This window comes from Crotalus tigris, unplaced genomic scaffold (genome assembly GCF_016545835.1).
Source record: "Crotalus tigris isolate CLP2741 ecotype Arizona unplaced genomic scaffold, ASM1654583v1 scf7180000019068.10715455, whole genome shotgun sequence".
Classification (NCBI taxonomy): domain Eukaryota; kingdom Metazoa; phylum Chordata; class Lepidosauria; order Squamata; family Viperidae; genus Crotalus; species Crotalus tigris.
Genome location: NW_024097358.1, coordinates 3,623,872 through 3,639,208, shown reverse-complemented (window position 1 = coordinate 3,639,208; position 15,337 = coordinate 3,623,872). Strand labels below are relative to the sequence as shown.

Here is a 15,337-nt window from a genome sequence, read left to right as displayed (position 1 = left end):
ATGAAGAACATCATGTTAAGCTAAATACAAGCAAACCATATTATGGCTTAGAGCTTCGTGCAACAAGCCCAGAGGTTGGAACTACTTATTACACCCAACTTGGATTACTGCTGAAAATATTTTCTTGTATCAAATGTGAGAGTCAGATCTCAGAAGTGTTTCTAGCTACCCTTGTTCACTTATCCTTTGTCTTGACATTATTATTCGTATTAGCTTCGTTTGCAGGATATGCTGGGGTGGGTTAAAACGGGATTGATAATCTGTAACTCAGGACGTTGTGAGAAACAGGCCTCACCTTAAGTCACAATGTGGTTTGTTTGGATACAGCATGTTATGCAAATGCATGAATTTGTCAGCTTGGGTTTAGCAAGATCGGTGGATCCAGTCACCTTTTCTCACTTGTAGTTAAGACTATTCCTGGTTGAATGTAAAAGTTGTTCCTTCAGTCTGATGGCATCCAGATATACTGGATCTACAACTGCAAATCTGCTGGACTGTGTCACATCTGAGAATAGCTAAGGCACTGAACATTAAGAATACTCAGTACACATGCCAAACTAGGCTTAGCGCAATCGGTAAACTCAAGCATTGGTTTGTAAACCATGACTTATGGCTCAGCAAGAAGTGTGAACTCTGCCACCTGTGGCATAATGAATAATTTATTTTTCAAATCCATGGCTTACACACATTGTGCTATCTGTAAGCTCACCTGAACTTGTAACATTCCACCAATACATTTATCACTGATTATAAGTAATAGCCTGTCTCTAACCTGTGTACACAGACCTATAAATCCCATCATACTTGGGAGGCTGTACCCCAACTCATTTGGAGGGTGCTAAGTTCCGGACAATCAAGGATTCTGCAAATTCATGTGTAAAGAAAGCCACAAATACTGAACGAGTGTTGTTCTTTCTTCATAGAAAGAAGAGGGAAGATTGGATGAACCGGACTAATGTAATCATTCATATCTGTTTTCTAAGACCACATACCATGTGACATGTAGGTATCTCCTGTTTCAAAGTGGAGAGCTTACTAGATCTCAGCCTAGGTCAACTACCCTTTAGGTTTGTTTTATAAATTCCGTGCTATCATGCGCCCTGTCCAAACTGCTTCCTTTGTTGCAGACTTCCCAATTTCTACCACAAACTTAAATCCAGACAGACAGACAGACACAAAGAACTGATTTTGTATGATACTAGATATACAGATGGTATAAAAATGGCTACACATTCAAGTTTAGTTGGATTTAACATGGAGTTAAAAAGACCATAAACATTTTTATCAGAAAGCACCAGATTACAGAATGTAACCTTACATTCAAACTGGCCTAGAATGACTCTACTGTAAGTTAAATAATGAAGACATTAGCACACACATGCACACTTTCTTTGAGAAAATGGGCGAGCCATGTCATCAGTGGCCCAATTTCACAGTTTACTGGCTATCTAGTGATCCCCGCCATAGAGGTCACAACCCACAAAAAAAGGCAGCCAAACACTCAATCTACTTTGGCCCTGGTGGCAATGTAAGCTGAGATCTGGTTAAAACCACACAACTATAACCATTCTACCTTTGTGCTGTGCATACTCAGCGCTACCACATACTCAGCATATATATATATATGAAGGGAAATTTTAGTTTGGAATTATAGTTAGGGGTTTTTTTTTTCCAGCTTGTTAGTCAAATTCTTTTTAAAGGGTTGGGCTTTGGTGACTAAATCTACAAATGCATGCCAAGCAACCTAAATATCTTCCCTCGGTGAAGCAAACTATGGAGACAGAACTGTGTTTTTTTTAGTCCATCCCAACCCAAGACTGCTATGCATTACTCATGAAGTGTCCTTTGTTCAAAGTTATAAAGAAATCTGGAGGGTTTGTTTGAAATAGCAAGTGAAGGACCGGCGCACCTAACATTTAAGAAAGATAATTTTCGTGGGAATGGGAAATTAGCAACGATTCACATTCTGGTATTAAGAGCACAGGAAAAGGAAAATCACCAAGTGTCTCCCCGTTCTTTTTTCCTTTCCTTCACCCACCCACCCACCCCTGACCTCCTCTGCAAATGGGAATGAAACACAGGCAGCCCTCGACTTACGACGGTTCATTTAGCGACTGTTCAAAGTCACAACGGCACTGAAAACAGGGACTGGTGACCGTTTTTCACACTTAGCAGCATCTCCATGGGTCAGGTGGTCAAAGTTCAGATGCCGGGCGACGGGTTCATACTTATGACCGTTGGGGGGCACGTGATCTCTTTTTGCAAACTTCTGACAAGCAAAGTCCATGGGGGAAGCCAGAGTCACTTAACAACCATAGTTACTTAACCCATCAACTGCAGTGATTCATTTAACAACTGTGGCAAGAAATGTCATAAAATGGGGCAAAATTCCACTTAACACATGACTCGCTTACCAACAGAAATGTCGGTCTCAGTTTGTGGTTGTAAGTCGAGAATTACCTGTACGAACTGAACCCTTATACGCGTCCTGACTAATACAATGTAAGTGATTAGAACCTGCACAGTTAACAGTGAGGAGGAGAGCAAGTTACTGAAATAAGAGAATGGAGGCTTCTTGGTTAAGAGCTTCTAGAATAACGTCAACACCAACAAACAAATACCAGAGCCCAGGCTACATCAGCAGGTGTCCCCCCCAACCCTGTGCCAGAGCAGGTTATCTGGCAACATAAATTTATTCAGAAAATGGTGGAAACATGCCCAAATCAGCAAAGTCTTCTATGTTGTAATTGCCAGTCCCTTGTGTTGGGTCCCCTGGGATAGGTAGCATATCCTGTAGAAGAACAAAAAGCAAAAGAAAACGTGATTTATTTTTTTTTTAAATCTACTGGGGGCAAAAAGGACTGTTCTGAAACTTCTGCAGTTGAAGACCAATACTTTGTTTTGTTGCAAAACACTTAGCTGCAAAAGCAACTGGCGAGGGAATGCTTCCAACATAAAAGCAAGAGCAAGGATATCTGTACTTGTTATGCTCCATCACTACTTAAGGCTCTCCATGAGTCAGCCGTGATCTTCTGTTTTTGAATTCGATGTTGCCCACTGGAGTTGGCAGCCAATAAATTTAAATACATACACACATACCTACTACATGCATCCATTTTCCATTGTTCTTACTCAGCCCATTTTCTGTCAGTCTCTGGAATGTGCAAAGGTACTATGTCTTTAATTTAACTCCTCAGCCTTCTGAGTTTTGCAAATCTAGCAATGGGTTAGTTCTAAAGGAGAAACAGATTATCCTGCTGCTCTTGTTCCTTTAAAACTGGGGATATCAGGAAGGTGATGAGCAATCTTTTCCAAATCATTAAAAAAAAAGTAATAGTTTTGGCTGTGGTTTGTTCTTCTAGCTTGTTTTAATATAATTTCTGAACATTTCGTTACCAAAGTAGGTAACTCCATCGGCAGGATGTTCTTGTCCTACAAAATTTCACCCTACATTGGTTGGGCACCTCACATTAAAAAGGATTTATCAGAGAATCTAAAATGGATAGTAACAATGATGATCCTGGGACCGCAAGTTAAATCTTATTGTGTAAGAAGAGACTGAAAAAGTTGGTATGCTTAGCCTCGAGAAAAGATGCTTCAGAGAATAGGATAGCATTTTTAAATACCTAAATAGGCACGACACAGAAGAAAGACAAGACCAGTTCTCTTAAGATACAGGAATACTAGTTGAACATTAGGAAAAACATCCTAAAGATAAAAGTAGTTTTACTGAAAGAGTAGGGTAGTGGTTCTTAAAACTGAGGTAATTACTTCCAAGAGGGTAAGGGAGCAAATTGTAATTGCTTATTTGTGCACTGAAAACCAGTTTGTATTTGCCACAGCTAGGACACTGGGTGTACAATAGTAGAATGTGGTTTTGTTGTGAGGGTAGAAAAATTATTTGAGATGGGGGAAAAGGGGTAATTGGGTCAAACATTTTAAGAACCACTGATCTAAGCAGCTTTCCTGGGTGTCTCCAAGCTGAGACTGGATGAGCAGATGTTATGGATGCCTTAACTTGGATTCCAATAGTGAGCAAAAATTGGAGTTAAGGATCTCTATGGCTCCTTCCAACTCAATGACTCGATGGTATCCCTAAAGCTAGAACAATGGTGCCCAAACATTTCTGGTGGTTCTCACTTACCTGGAAGACCTCTGTCTGGCTGGTTTGCTGGTGGGGATGCTGCTCACTGTTCTGCTGATTATGGTGCTGGCTTTGCCACTGTGACCAAACTTCAGACGGGCGTCCTTGAAACTGCCCACTACTTTGGCTGCTCTCGGCTGAAAAACAAAAGAAAAACCACAACGATGATTTTTGCTAGAAGGACATCTTTCTGTGAAACAAAACAATAATTCTTGCATTATTTTTTTTTTGTTGTTGGTGAATTAAGGACTGGGAACCTTAAAATGCCTGTAGATGGAATGGAATCTGTTAGCTGCAAGATAACAGGTGACAGAATACTGCATCCTTCAAAGTCTTTCCTCCTTCGAAAAGCCCTTGTTTTGTGAACAAATCAACTGGGGATAAACAACAGAGTTTCGCCTCCCAGGAGATCATTCTATGCTTCTTTGTGCAAGGGGGAAAAAAGGAGTTCTCTAAGCAATGAGACGCATAGTCTCATCCAGACTGAAGAAATAGGATTTTGAGCAAGGTCTCTGCAGAACAGAGGAAAGACTCATAGTTTGCCATTGATCCTCAGGGCAGGGCTTCCCTCTGTTTTCTGTCACTTTGCACAATATTCTTACACACCGCAAGAAGCCTCTTCTTTAAAACATTATCTGAATGCATACAAAAAGCATCAAAAGGAGACATTTTGCTGCCAACCCTCCAAAAAATGAAGAGTCTTTCCAGGATTATTCCCCATACTACGTTCATTCTTCCCAAAGGAGAACATTATCATCCTTTATTATAATTAGAATCTTGTACTCACTTTTCTTGTTTTACTACTAAAAGTAGTCCAAAAGTCCTACTTTTTATATTATTATATTAATTATTAATTATAATATTAATAATACCAACAAGGGCATAATTGTCAGCATGTTTTTGCGAAGCTAAACATCTTTCATTGATGCTGATTTTTTTTTAAAAAAAAAAACAGAAACAAATCCTGTTGGTAACTTCTGAATTTAGAAGGACCAGTGTCCTGAAAAAAACGCACACTAGACATTAGATCCAGTATCCGGAACAGCTGAAGCAAGTTTTTTTTTTCTCCTCTCCTTGCCTTAGGCTGGAACAATTCACTGTAGAACTTAAAAAAAAAAGAAAAAAGTAAGAAGGAAGGAAGGAAGGAAGGAAGGAAGGAAGGAAGGAAGGAATCCGCAGTTATTTTGGTTTGTGTATGCTTTGATGTTTATGTACACCTTTTGTTTCTGGCATTTCCATTCATACCCTGTTCTGAATTTTCAGTAAAGTCTGTCTTGGTTGGAGATCGTGCTTCGATTTGCTGGCTTGAGGACACATCCTGTTCAATACCCTTCTTTTTTTTTTCCTGAAGTGATTTTTTTTTTTAAAATGCAAACGGGAGCAAATTCAGATGAAAAGGAATCAGCCTAGAAGGATACTGGGCTATTAGCCATCAGAATTCTTAAGTCTATTTCCTTTGCAATGATTCCCAGTCACACTGCCCTTATGCACACAGATAGTTCAAGTCTTGTATTTTGGCTAGCATCACCTTTGGAAAAGTCTGTACAGTATTTCATTCCAGAAAAAGGGCTTCCAAGAGCCAGTGTCATGAAAGCTGCCAAGAGTAATAAAGATAACCCTTGATAGGGGCCACAGAGTCAAATCTTGTAGACCAGGGGTTTTTTTTTCTTCAAACTTGGCAACTTTAAGATATGTGGACTTCAGCCCTCAAAATTCCCCAGCCAGCATGGAGAATTTTTGGCAGTGGAAACCCTCGTATCTTAAAGTCACCACGTTTTAGACAATATTTTCAGAACATTGCTTTGCCTTCTTCCGCTTAGAGCTAGCAGGCTTCATACTTAAGTTGGGACTAGAACTCACAGTCTCCCAGTTTCTAGACAGGTGTCTTTAACTACTGCACCAAACAGCCTCAATACCCCACTAGTACTATGATAGCAATAGCAGAAGCACTTATATATCGCTTCACAGTTCTTTTACAGCCCTCTCTAAGCGGTTTACAGTGTCAGCCTATTGCCCCAACAATCTGAGTCCTCATTTTATCGACCTTGGAAAGATGGAAGGCTGAGTCAACCTTGAGCCCTTCAGGATCAAACTCTAGGCTGTGGGCAGAGTTAGCCTGCAATAGCAATAGCACTTAGGACTTATATACCGCTTCACACTGCTTTACAGAACTCTCTGAGCAGTTTACAGAGTCAGCCTATTGTCCCCAACAATCTGGGTCCTCATTTTACCGACCTTGGAAGGATGGAAGGCTGAGTCAACCTTGAGCTGGTAAGGATCAAACTGCTGTCAGTTGGCAGAGTTATAGAAAGAAAGAAAGAAAGAAAGAAAGAAAGAAAGGAAGGAAGGAAGGAAGGAAGGAAGGAAGGAAGGAAGGAAGGAAGGAAGGAAGGAAGGAAGGAAGGAATAGCACTGAGACATATATGCCACTTCACAATGCTTTACAGCCCTATCTAAGCGGTTTACAGAGTCAGCATCTTGCCCTCAACAATCTGGGTCCTCATTTTACCAAGCTCGGAAGGACGTAAGGCTGAGTAAACCTTGAGCCAGTGAGAGTCGACTTTTTTAGGGTCCAGCTCTCACAACCATGGGTAGCTACTGGGAACACAATAGGGTAATGTCTTTGCTTTTCCATATGTGGCTCATGTTCATCATTGCTGTGCAATCCAGTGCAATCCGACATTTTATTTCTATAGGTGAGCAACAGTAAAGAAACTATTCTGCGTAAATCATGCTGTCATTCTTAATTCCCTGTGCCTTGATATACATTCTGACAGTCTAAAACTCTCTGAGCTTGGTTGTTGCATAAAGACCCCGCTCACTCCTCACATTGCAACAGTTATAACCATGAATCAGATGTATTAATGCACTAATGCAGTATGATCAGCTTCCATACCTACCAAAGCCTGTTGTCCTGTTAGCTAGGCTGGAATAGGCGTTCCCACTGGGAGAAGATGTAGCTGGACTGGACAGGGGGCTGAAGGAAGCTGGATCAGCAGGGTAAGTATGGCTGGATCCAATTGCAAAGGGGGAAGATTGGGCCTTGCTGGCTTGTGAAGGAATTTGCTGAATGGAGAGTAAACAAGAAAGATGACATATCTGTTGACATTTCTCAAAAAGACATGAAGCAATGCAACAGAGATCCAAGCTTAATCCCGACAGCCTTGTGCATTATAATATCAGCATCTCTTTTTTTCCCAGGGCTCATTAGATCATTTGTTTTCATTTTTATTGCTTGACTGTTGTAATTCAAGGCACTTGTGGAACTGAACAGCATGAGTTGGAGGAAATATGTCTCAATTTTTCAGCAGACACAAACCTGATGGGATGCTACTTTCAGGTGTGGGAGACAAACATTATGTCCTCGCTCGGGGATATTCCAAAGCATCCTTTGGAGATGGAGTCCAAAGGGTTGTGCAGTCCTTATCACTGTACCTTCAATTATGCCTCTTGCGATAAAAACGATAGAGCCCCAAATATAACATACGATTCCTCTGGCCAAAAATAGATATAAAAGCAGGCTTTTGAAATTTAGTTGCCTTACCTGTCCAGGGAATGGAGGGCGACTTCCTGTCCAGGCAACCTGGCTCTGATTTAACTGCCGAGAAATCTGGGACAGGTTCTGGCCTGTTGATGAAGAGGACTGGATGTCGTTGACCCCTGGCACATGGACCACAGAGGAGCTGCAAAGAAGAAAACGAAAAGGGATTTGGAAGATAGAAGGCTGCTTGACCTCTAGTCCTTCATTCTGCATGGACCAGTCCAGATATAATTGTATGTGAGGTCTTTGTGTTCTCTGATATCTCACTGGTCAACTAGGTAATATCATCTATGCTAGAAAGGAGTGTGATTGGGGAGAAGAGGAGGAAGAGGAGGAAGAGGAGAAGAAGAAGAAGAAGAAGAAGAAGAAGAAGAAGAAGAAGAAGAAGAAGAAGAAGAAGAAGAAGAAGAAGAAGAAGAAGAAGAAGAAGAAGAAGAAGAAGAAGAAGAAGAAGAAGAAGAAGAAGAAGAAGAAGAAGAATAAGAAGAAGAATAAGAAGAAGAAGAAGAAGAAGAAGAAGAAGAAGAAGAAGAAGAAGAAGAAGAAGAAGAAGAAGAAGAAGAAGAAGAAGAAGAAGAAGAAGAAGAAGAAGAAGAAGAAGAAGAAGAAGAAGAAGAAGAAGAAACAACAACAACAACAACAACAACAAACAAGCTTTTTGAGCTTGGTTATTTTCTTGCAGACATTTATTACTCAACTAGGTAATATCAACAGAGCTAGAATACCCAGATAAGCAGAGATTAACACCAATATCAATACAATCAAGAAGTAAACACTGTTAATACACTGGTGATGTTACTTAATTGGATAATAAAATGTCTGCAAAAAACAACCAAGCTCTTCTACTGGTATAACTGTATTTTAAATCTGGCTATTCCTGAGCTCTACTTTTCCCCTAGTAACACTGAGGTCAAAAGATTCAATTGATGAATACTTTCTCAATGTTTGCCAAGTGTTGATTCTATGCCATTATTCTATCTGTCATAAATCACAGTACCTGAAAGATTTCCCAGAATGCCCTGGTTGAAATGGGCTCCCTTGAGAGTAGATCTGCTGGTTCCCTGTTGTGGAAGCCGAAGGCATCATTTTTTTATCTGCTGCAAGCGTAATCAACAGAAAGAGACGACTCAGAACAAGGCAACAATCATACAAACCAGGTTTAGCTTCAGTCATACCATTGTGGCGGCCTACTTGACTTTGTATCCCTATCCTGTACTTAGCCCTCATTCCATGTGTAGACCACGGACGTTGTTTCACACTACTGAATCCCTTCTAATCTTCAACAGCAAAACATAAAGATGACAAAACTGCTGTTTCAACGTTGCCAACAATTTTGTGGATAGGTTTCCTTCCAACTAAATGCTACATTCTTGTCTTCCAACCATGTCTGTGGGACGATGACACAATTCCTCGTATGCAACAGTTATGTTTGAATGAGATTGCTCAGGTGATGTCGCCACAAATCAGAAGAATGCATTCAACATATTCAACTAGGTTGAAGTATTCCTTTAGGATTGGATTCTACTGTTGTTATTTCATATCCGCTCATATCTAAGCATAGTACATGGTTCATTTTTTTGTGGCTTATCATATTGACCAAACTTCACTGTATGGTTATTTTATTTTAAAATGCTGTGCAAAGCCAGTATTTTAAATTAAATTAGTTAATTCAGTGAACAGGTTATGTGTGTGGGTGACTGCTGCTCTCTTCACAGTCCATAAGGAAGGATGGTTTACTTCCTCTTCAGTCTACTGCTCACAATATTCTCATTAAGGAGATAATGGAGTCTGTAGCACATTTGATCTTTCCTTGGTTGGATCACATGAGGAACAACCCTTTTCTTGATGAATAGAGTATTGATGTCAGAATTCTAAACTTTTGACTTATGCTTCCAATTGTGCCTCATCCTCTCACCACAAGTTGCAAAACCAGGGTTTCAGAAATAAGGCTTAAGTGCAGGCAGAAACAGAGTCTGCCTCTAATTTTTATGTAATAAGAAAAGTTCACCCAGGGCATCCAACGGGTTTCTCTCGTGGCTTCTGTGGGAGCCAATCATGAATACAGCCAGTTCAAAAATTAATTGCTGACCAGGAAAGCAGAGTTCATCTCAGTTTTAACCTTATTTATTTTGGCCTTAAGCCACGACTTGAAGAACAATGGCAAAATTGTACCAAATTGCAAATCCACCCAAGATGCTGCAAAAGACATTGTATTTACAATTGACTGTGGGGGTACTTTGAAAATCTTGACCAGATTTAGCAATTGCTAAAGAAAACTGGCTATGTTAGAAGGGACGGTTCAGTAGAATTTCAGATTAGGATTAAGAAGGTCAAATTTCAGTCTTCCCTTGTCCAGGATGAGCTGGTGCTCTTGAGTAAGTCATAAGTCTTAGGCTGACTAACCTTACAGGACTATTGCACGGATAAAACAAGGGAGTACACAGAAAGAAACACGCATCATTTTTTCAGGGAAAAGCAGGGGGACATAAATATATTATGGCTGGCAATCTTTTTAGCTACTACATGCACACATGCCCAGCAAACAAACACTCAAAAAGAAGGGGAAAGAGAGGGGGGCATGTGATTTACCACTTGTTCATTCAATTCTCATAAAGCTTTGGTGCAATCAGATAAATCAGATGAGCTTTGCTGAATTTATGAAAGTTCAGTCCGAAGTAATAAACATTTATATTCCATTTTTGGAATCCAGGAGCCCCTCTGTTACCAACTTCTTTTAAAATAATACATTTGGCATAACTGCTTTTGCCAATAACTCTTCCCACTATGGAGCAAAATAGGCACCTTCACCAAATGGGCATCGTCAAAACGTGCCAGACTAAAACTGCCATAATGCTTAGCGAGCATGGCTGTGCAGGCATTTGAGCATTTTTCAGAACCACAACCCAACCCGATCGGAGGGGGCAAGGTTAAAGGCAGCTGCAGTAGATCAAGGTCTCCTGACACTGAAAGGAACTCCATCTGGAAATAAATAGCCTCTGGGATCACTGTCATTATAATTCCAGACAGAAAACAGAAATTAAAAATAGTAACAAACATGTGTCTATTATTCAGAATTCTCTCCCGCCCCCATAAGCTGAAATTCAAATTGAGCATGAGGACTTTTTAACGGGAACTTCTCAACGGCAGAAAATAAAGTTTGGATCCAGGCTTACATGAAAAATGTGGAAACATTGCCACAATGTTGACAAATTAGACCCAGAGACTGTACAGCATCATTCGAATGTCTCCGCTCACAGCAAAAGCCAAGCAGAAAGAAAGCCATCTAGCAAATCTGATTTCTGATATTTAGATATTTGTTTTTATTTCTTTGGCCAGGGATAAAGGAGAAGTGAGTTATATCTGACTTGGGAGATGCACTCAAGGCAGATATAAAAAATTCTTTGTGCACTGTATTTTTTTAAAAGATATTTTTACAAGCTCTGTTGCTTATAAACACATGGTCGACACATAGGAGATATTTTCATTTTTTTTCCCCACCTCCTGCAAAGATACGTGCTTGATGGCTGCAGAGCAAATGTCCCTGGTAGGATAGGTCTTTCTGTGCAATCTCCAGCTAGTTGGACACTCTGGCCCAGAGAAAGTCAATCCAAAATCAACATCATGCAAAATATGTAAAAGTAACAAGTAGTTTGCCTCTATTCCTTTTTAACTGCATCCTGTGTCAAAAATGTTTCCTTATAGCTTGTAGGAAGTGCAAGGAGTTTAATTTTTTTTTCCCCAGTTGAGGGAAAAGTGAGCACATCTTAAACTCAATACTGGTAGGGGCCACACCCAATTTCTTTCTGATACCCTCCTTTCTCTTCTCTCCCTCTCTCTGCCAAGCAATAGTCTACAGAAAAGAAGTCTAGAATAGTCTACCTCTTCTAGTGTCCTATTTTTTTTTCTTCTTTGTAGCCATGCTACAAGATTCATCTTGATTCCAAGATCACAGGACTGGGTGAAAGAGTCCTATTAAAGTAGTGCTTTGTGATTTGGGCATTGTCTGGATATATTTGAACCAGAATATAGGAATTCACTTTCAAAGATAACACTGACAGACATATTTTCTCCATGGCAGGACTAAATCTGGTTGCCTGGTGAGAACTTTGCAGGAAATGCTGCAGTTGCCAAAAAAGCCAACACAGTGCTGGGCTGCATTAACAGAGGGATAGAATCAAGATCACGTGAAGTGTTAATACCACTTTATAATGCCTTGGTAAGGCCACACTTGGAATACTGCATCCAGTGTTGGTCACCACGATGTAAAAAAGATGCTGAGACTCTAGAAAGAGTACAGAGAAGAGCAACAAAGATGGATTAGGGGACTGGAGGCTAAAACATATAAGGAACGGTTGCTGGAATTGGGTATGTCTAGTTTAACGAAGAGAAGGATGAGGGGGGACATGATAGCAGTGTTCTAATATCTCAGGGGCTGCCACAAAGAAGAGGGAGTCAAGCTATTCTCCAAGGTGCCTGAAGGGAAGACGAGAAGCAACAGATGGAAACTGATCAAGGAGAGAAGCAACTTAGAACTAAGGAGAAACTTCCTGACAGTTAGAACAATTAACCAATGGAACAACCTAACTCCAGAAGCGGTGAATGCTCCAACATTGGAAGTTTTTAAGAAGAGACTGTCTGAAATGGTGTAGGGTTCCTGCCTGAGCAGGGGGTTGGACTCAATGACCTCCAAGGTCCCTTCCAACTTTATTATTATTATTATTATTGATCATCGCACAGTCAGCCAGATGTTCAGACTGGATTTGGCATTTTGTCTACCTATCGAGTCCTACCCAGGACCTGGGATAGGCAGATGTGGATGTTTGATGGTATTACAGATATCGTCGCAGGATGGAAGCAGTTCCTAATAAGGCTGCCTTTTGCAATTGACTAATAGCGAATTTGTCAATGCCAATGGTGTTCAAGTGGTGCTCCAGTTGTTTTGGGATTGCACCCAAGGAGCCTATGACTATTGGTATACCCTTGCTTGCTTTTGCCACAGTCTTTCTATTTCTATTTGTAGGTCTTTGTATTTTGTTATCTTCTCCAGTTCTTTCTCTTCTATTCTGCTATCTCCAGGCACTGCCACATCCACTATCCAGACTTTTTTGTCTTTCTTATCGACAATTGTTAAGTCTGGGGTGTTATGTTGCAGGTGCTTGTCTGTTTGAATTCTGAAGTCCCAGAGCAGTTTAATTTTATCATTTTCTATGACTTTCTCTATTTTATGATCCCACCAGTTTTTGCTTACAGGCAAATGATATTTTTTGCAGATCTTCCAATGCACCATTGTTGCTACTTTGTCATGCCGCTGCTTGTAATCAGTCTGTGCAATCTTCTTGCAACAGCTTACCAAGTGGTCCACTGTTTCTTCAGCTTCTTTGCATAGGCGGCACTTACTGTCTGTTGCTGTCTTCTCAATTTTGACTTTGTATGCATTTGTCCTTAAGGCTTGGTCTTGTGCAGCCAGAATTAGTCCCTCAGTCTCTTTCTTCAATTATTATTATTATTATTATTATTATTATTATTATTATTATTATTATTATTATTATTATTATTATTATTATAGGCTACTCCTCTCTCTGAATCAAGGGGGACAAGGGTAAAATGACAGGCCTTCTTGATGACACCCCACACTCTGTAGTACCCCACACTATGGATCTCTTTTCTTCCAGAGATTCAGAAAGCTCCATCATCCATGATTTTTTAGAAAACTTTGAAAGGCTATTTCATCTAGCCTTCAACCCTAACTATGTTTTATCGGTGCTCAGCCATAGTGATTGAGTGTCGATTATTGTTGAATTTAATAATCTTGATTCATGCCTATTGTTGCTTATCCTTTTAACTTGTTGTGGCTTGCCTAGACTACTTTGGATCGGACAGGCTCTAGATATGGTAAAGTAAATAAACAATAGGAGATTAAATGCCATGGTCACCTTCTTAAACTCTTCTGTTTCTCTGACGAATGAGATCCATTGGGGGCTATTTTGAAGTGAGTTATAAGGATAGCCATCTCCTCCACATGGAATGGTTGCCTCAAATAGTGACAGCAATAACACTTAGACTTATATACCACTTCATTGTGCTTTCAGCACTCTCAAAGTGGTTTACAGAGCCTGCATATTGCCTCCCACAATCTGGGGTCCTCATTTTATTGACCTCAGAAGCACTGAAGCCTGAGTCAACCTTGAGTTGGTCAGGATCAAAGGAATCAAACTCCAGGCAGTGGACAGAGTTAGCCTGCAATATTGCATTCTAACCACTACGCCACCACAGCTCTGACCAACAAATATGTATCAAGGCCTCCAAAGTGAAGGGACAACAATCAACAGACAATGTATTTCAGCAGCAGATTCTGTACTTTGGACTATTCCATTTTGCATTTAGAGTAACACCTTTGTGTAATTCCTCTGGAAATTAGTGAACATTGAGCTACTCCAGAAATATATATATTCGTGATTGAGGGATGTTACCCTATATGAATTGAAATTAGTTTTTTTTCCCTCGGACAATAAAATAGTTTTATTGTTTTGTTGACTGCAACTTTGGGGAGTTGATTCAATTATGGTAGTTATAGAAGTACAGTAAGTAAAAGTGTACATAAACAATACAAATAGCTAGATGCTAGAATTTCACCCAGTGATCCAGGCCTAGTGTTGTCACTGGAGATAACCAGCTTCAGGGAGCAATGACTGTTAAAAACATTTTCCATGATGGATGGAAGAAAGATGACTGCATCTCGAAAGAAGGAGACCCAGCTGTGCTGCTCTCTCCAAGTGACCCTTTGTTACAAACAGCGAGATGCTTCTGGCTTGGCTAAGAACGCCTTGCATGTGATTAATTAATAACAAATGTTAAAACTTCATCAGCAGTAGGGAAGGTTAGGAACAATAAACAGAGGGAAAGATTACGATAAAAATAATCCTAAAATATTTCTGAGAAAAACAAAACATCATTTCTGTCCCCCCTCTGGAAAAAGCTAGATTGATTTATTGAATTGCTACTCGTGCCCAGCTATCAGCTGACAACAGTTGTTAGAGATGCAAGTATTTTTTTTTTCCTGTTCCCTTCAATTTAGAATAGCGAAACCATACAACTGAAAGGACTGTTTTGAATCCAATCCCTTTCCCTATGAAGAAATTCAGGATTTTCCATTAAATATTTAGCAATGAGTTGGGAACTGGGGAGAAGTCAACTCTTGCATCCTCTGCTAAGAATAGAATAGGTTGAAAATAGAAATATAGACAGCCAACTACTACAGCTGTAAGACTTAGCCTTTCCAAAGAAGACATGTCTTTACAAACCCTCCTGAAGATTGGGTTGTATGCTGGGCGAATTTACCCCTTTTTGTAAGGACCGAGTACGGCCTTTTCTATTTTAGTTTCTCTTAATTGGAGAAGATTTGATATCTTCCAACAAAGACGCCTTCACAGAATCCTAAAAATTTGCTATTTTGATCATGTTACTAACAAAGAAATGCTCCAAAAGAGCTTCTGCAAATTACATAACATTGTGCATGCGGAAGACTCCAATACATAGGTCATATACTCTGCATGGAGAATAGCAATGGCACTTAGACTTATATACCGCTTCATAGTATTTTATAGTCCTCTCTAAGTGGTTTACAGAATCAGCATATTGTCTCCAACAATCCG

The 15,337-nt window shown here is 40.0% G+C and overlaps 1 protein-coding gene across 5 annotated transcripts in view; it reads right to left on the bottom strand.

The window, feature by feature from the left end:
• Positions 1-2,149: 2,149 nt before the first annotated feature.
• Positions 2,150-15,337, bottom strand: part of ARNT2 (aryl hydrocarbon receptor nuclear translocator 2) — an 83,447-nt gene continuing 70,259 nt past the window's right edge. For all 5 annotated transcript variants that reach the window (XM_039359142.1, XM_039359146.1, XM_039359145.1 and 2 more), the window contains 5 exons: positions 8,683-8,782; positions 7,689-7,827; positions 7,045-7,210; positions 4,145-4,281; positions 2,150-2,791 (listed from right to left, as the gene is read on the bottom strand). In XM_039359142.1, coding sequence (XP_039215076.1) covers positions 2,693-2,791; positions 4,145-4,281; positions 7,045-7,210; positions 7,689-7,827; positions 8,683-8,782 — 641 coding nt within the window. In that variant the 3' untranslated portion in view covers positions 2,150-2,692. The remainder of the gene's footprint in view (positions 2,792-4,144; positions 4,282-7,044; positions 7,211-7,688; positions 7,828-8,682; positions 8,783-15,337) is intronic.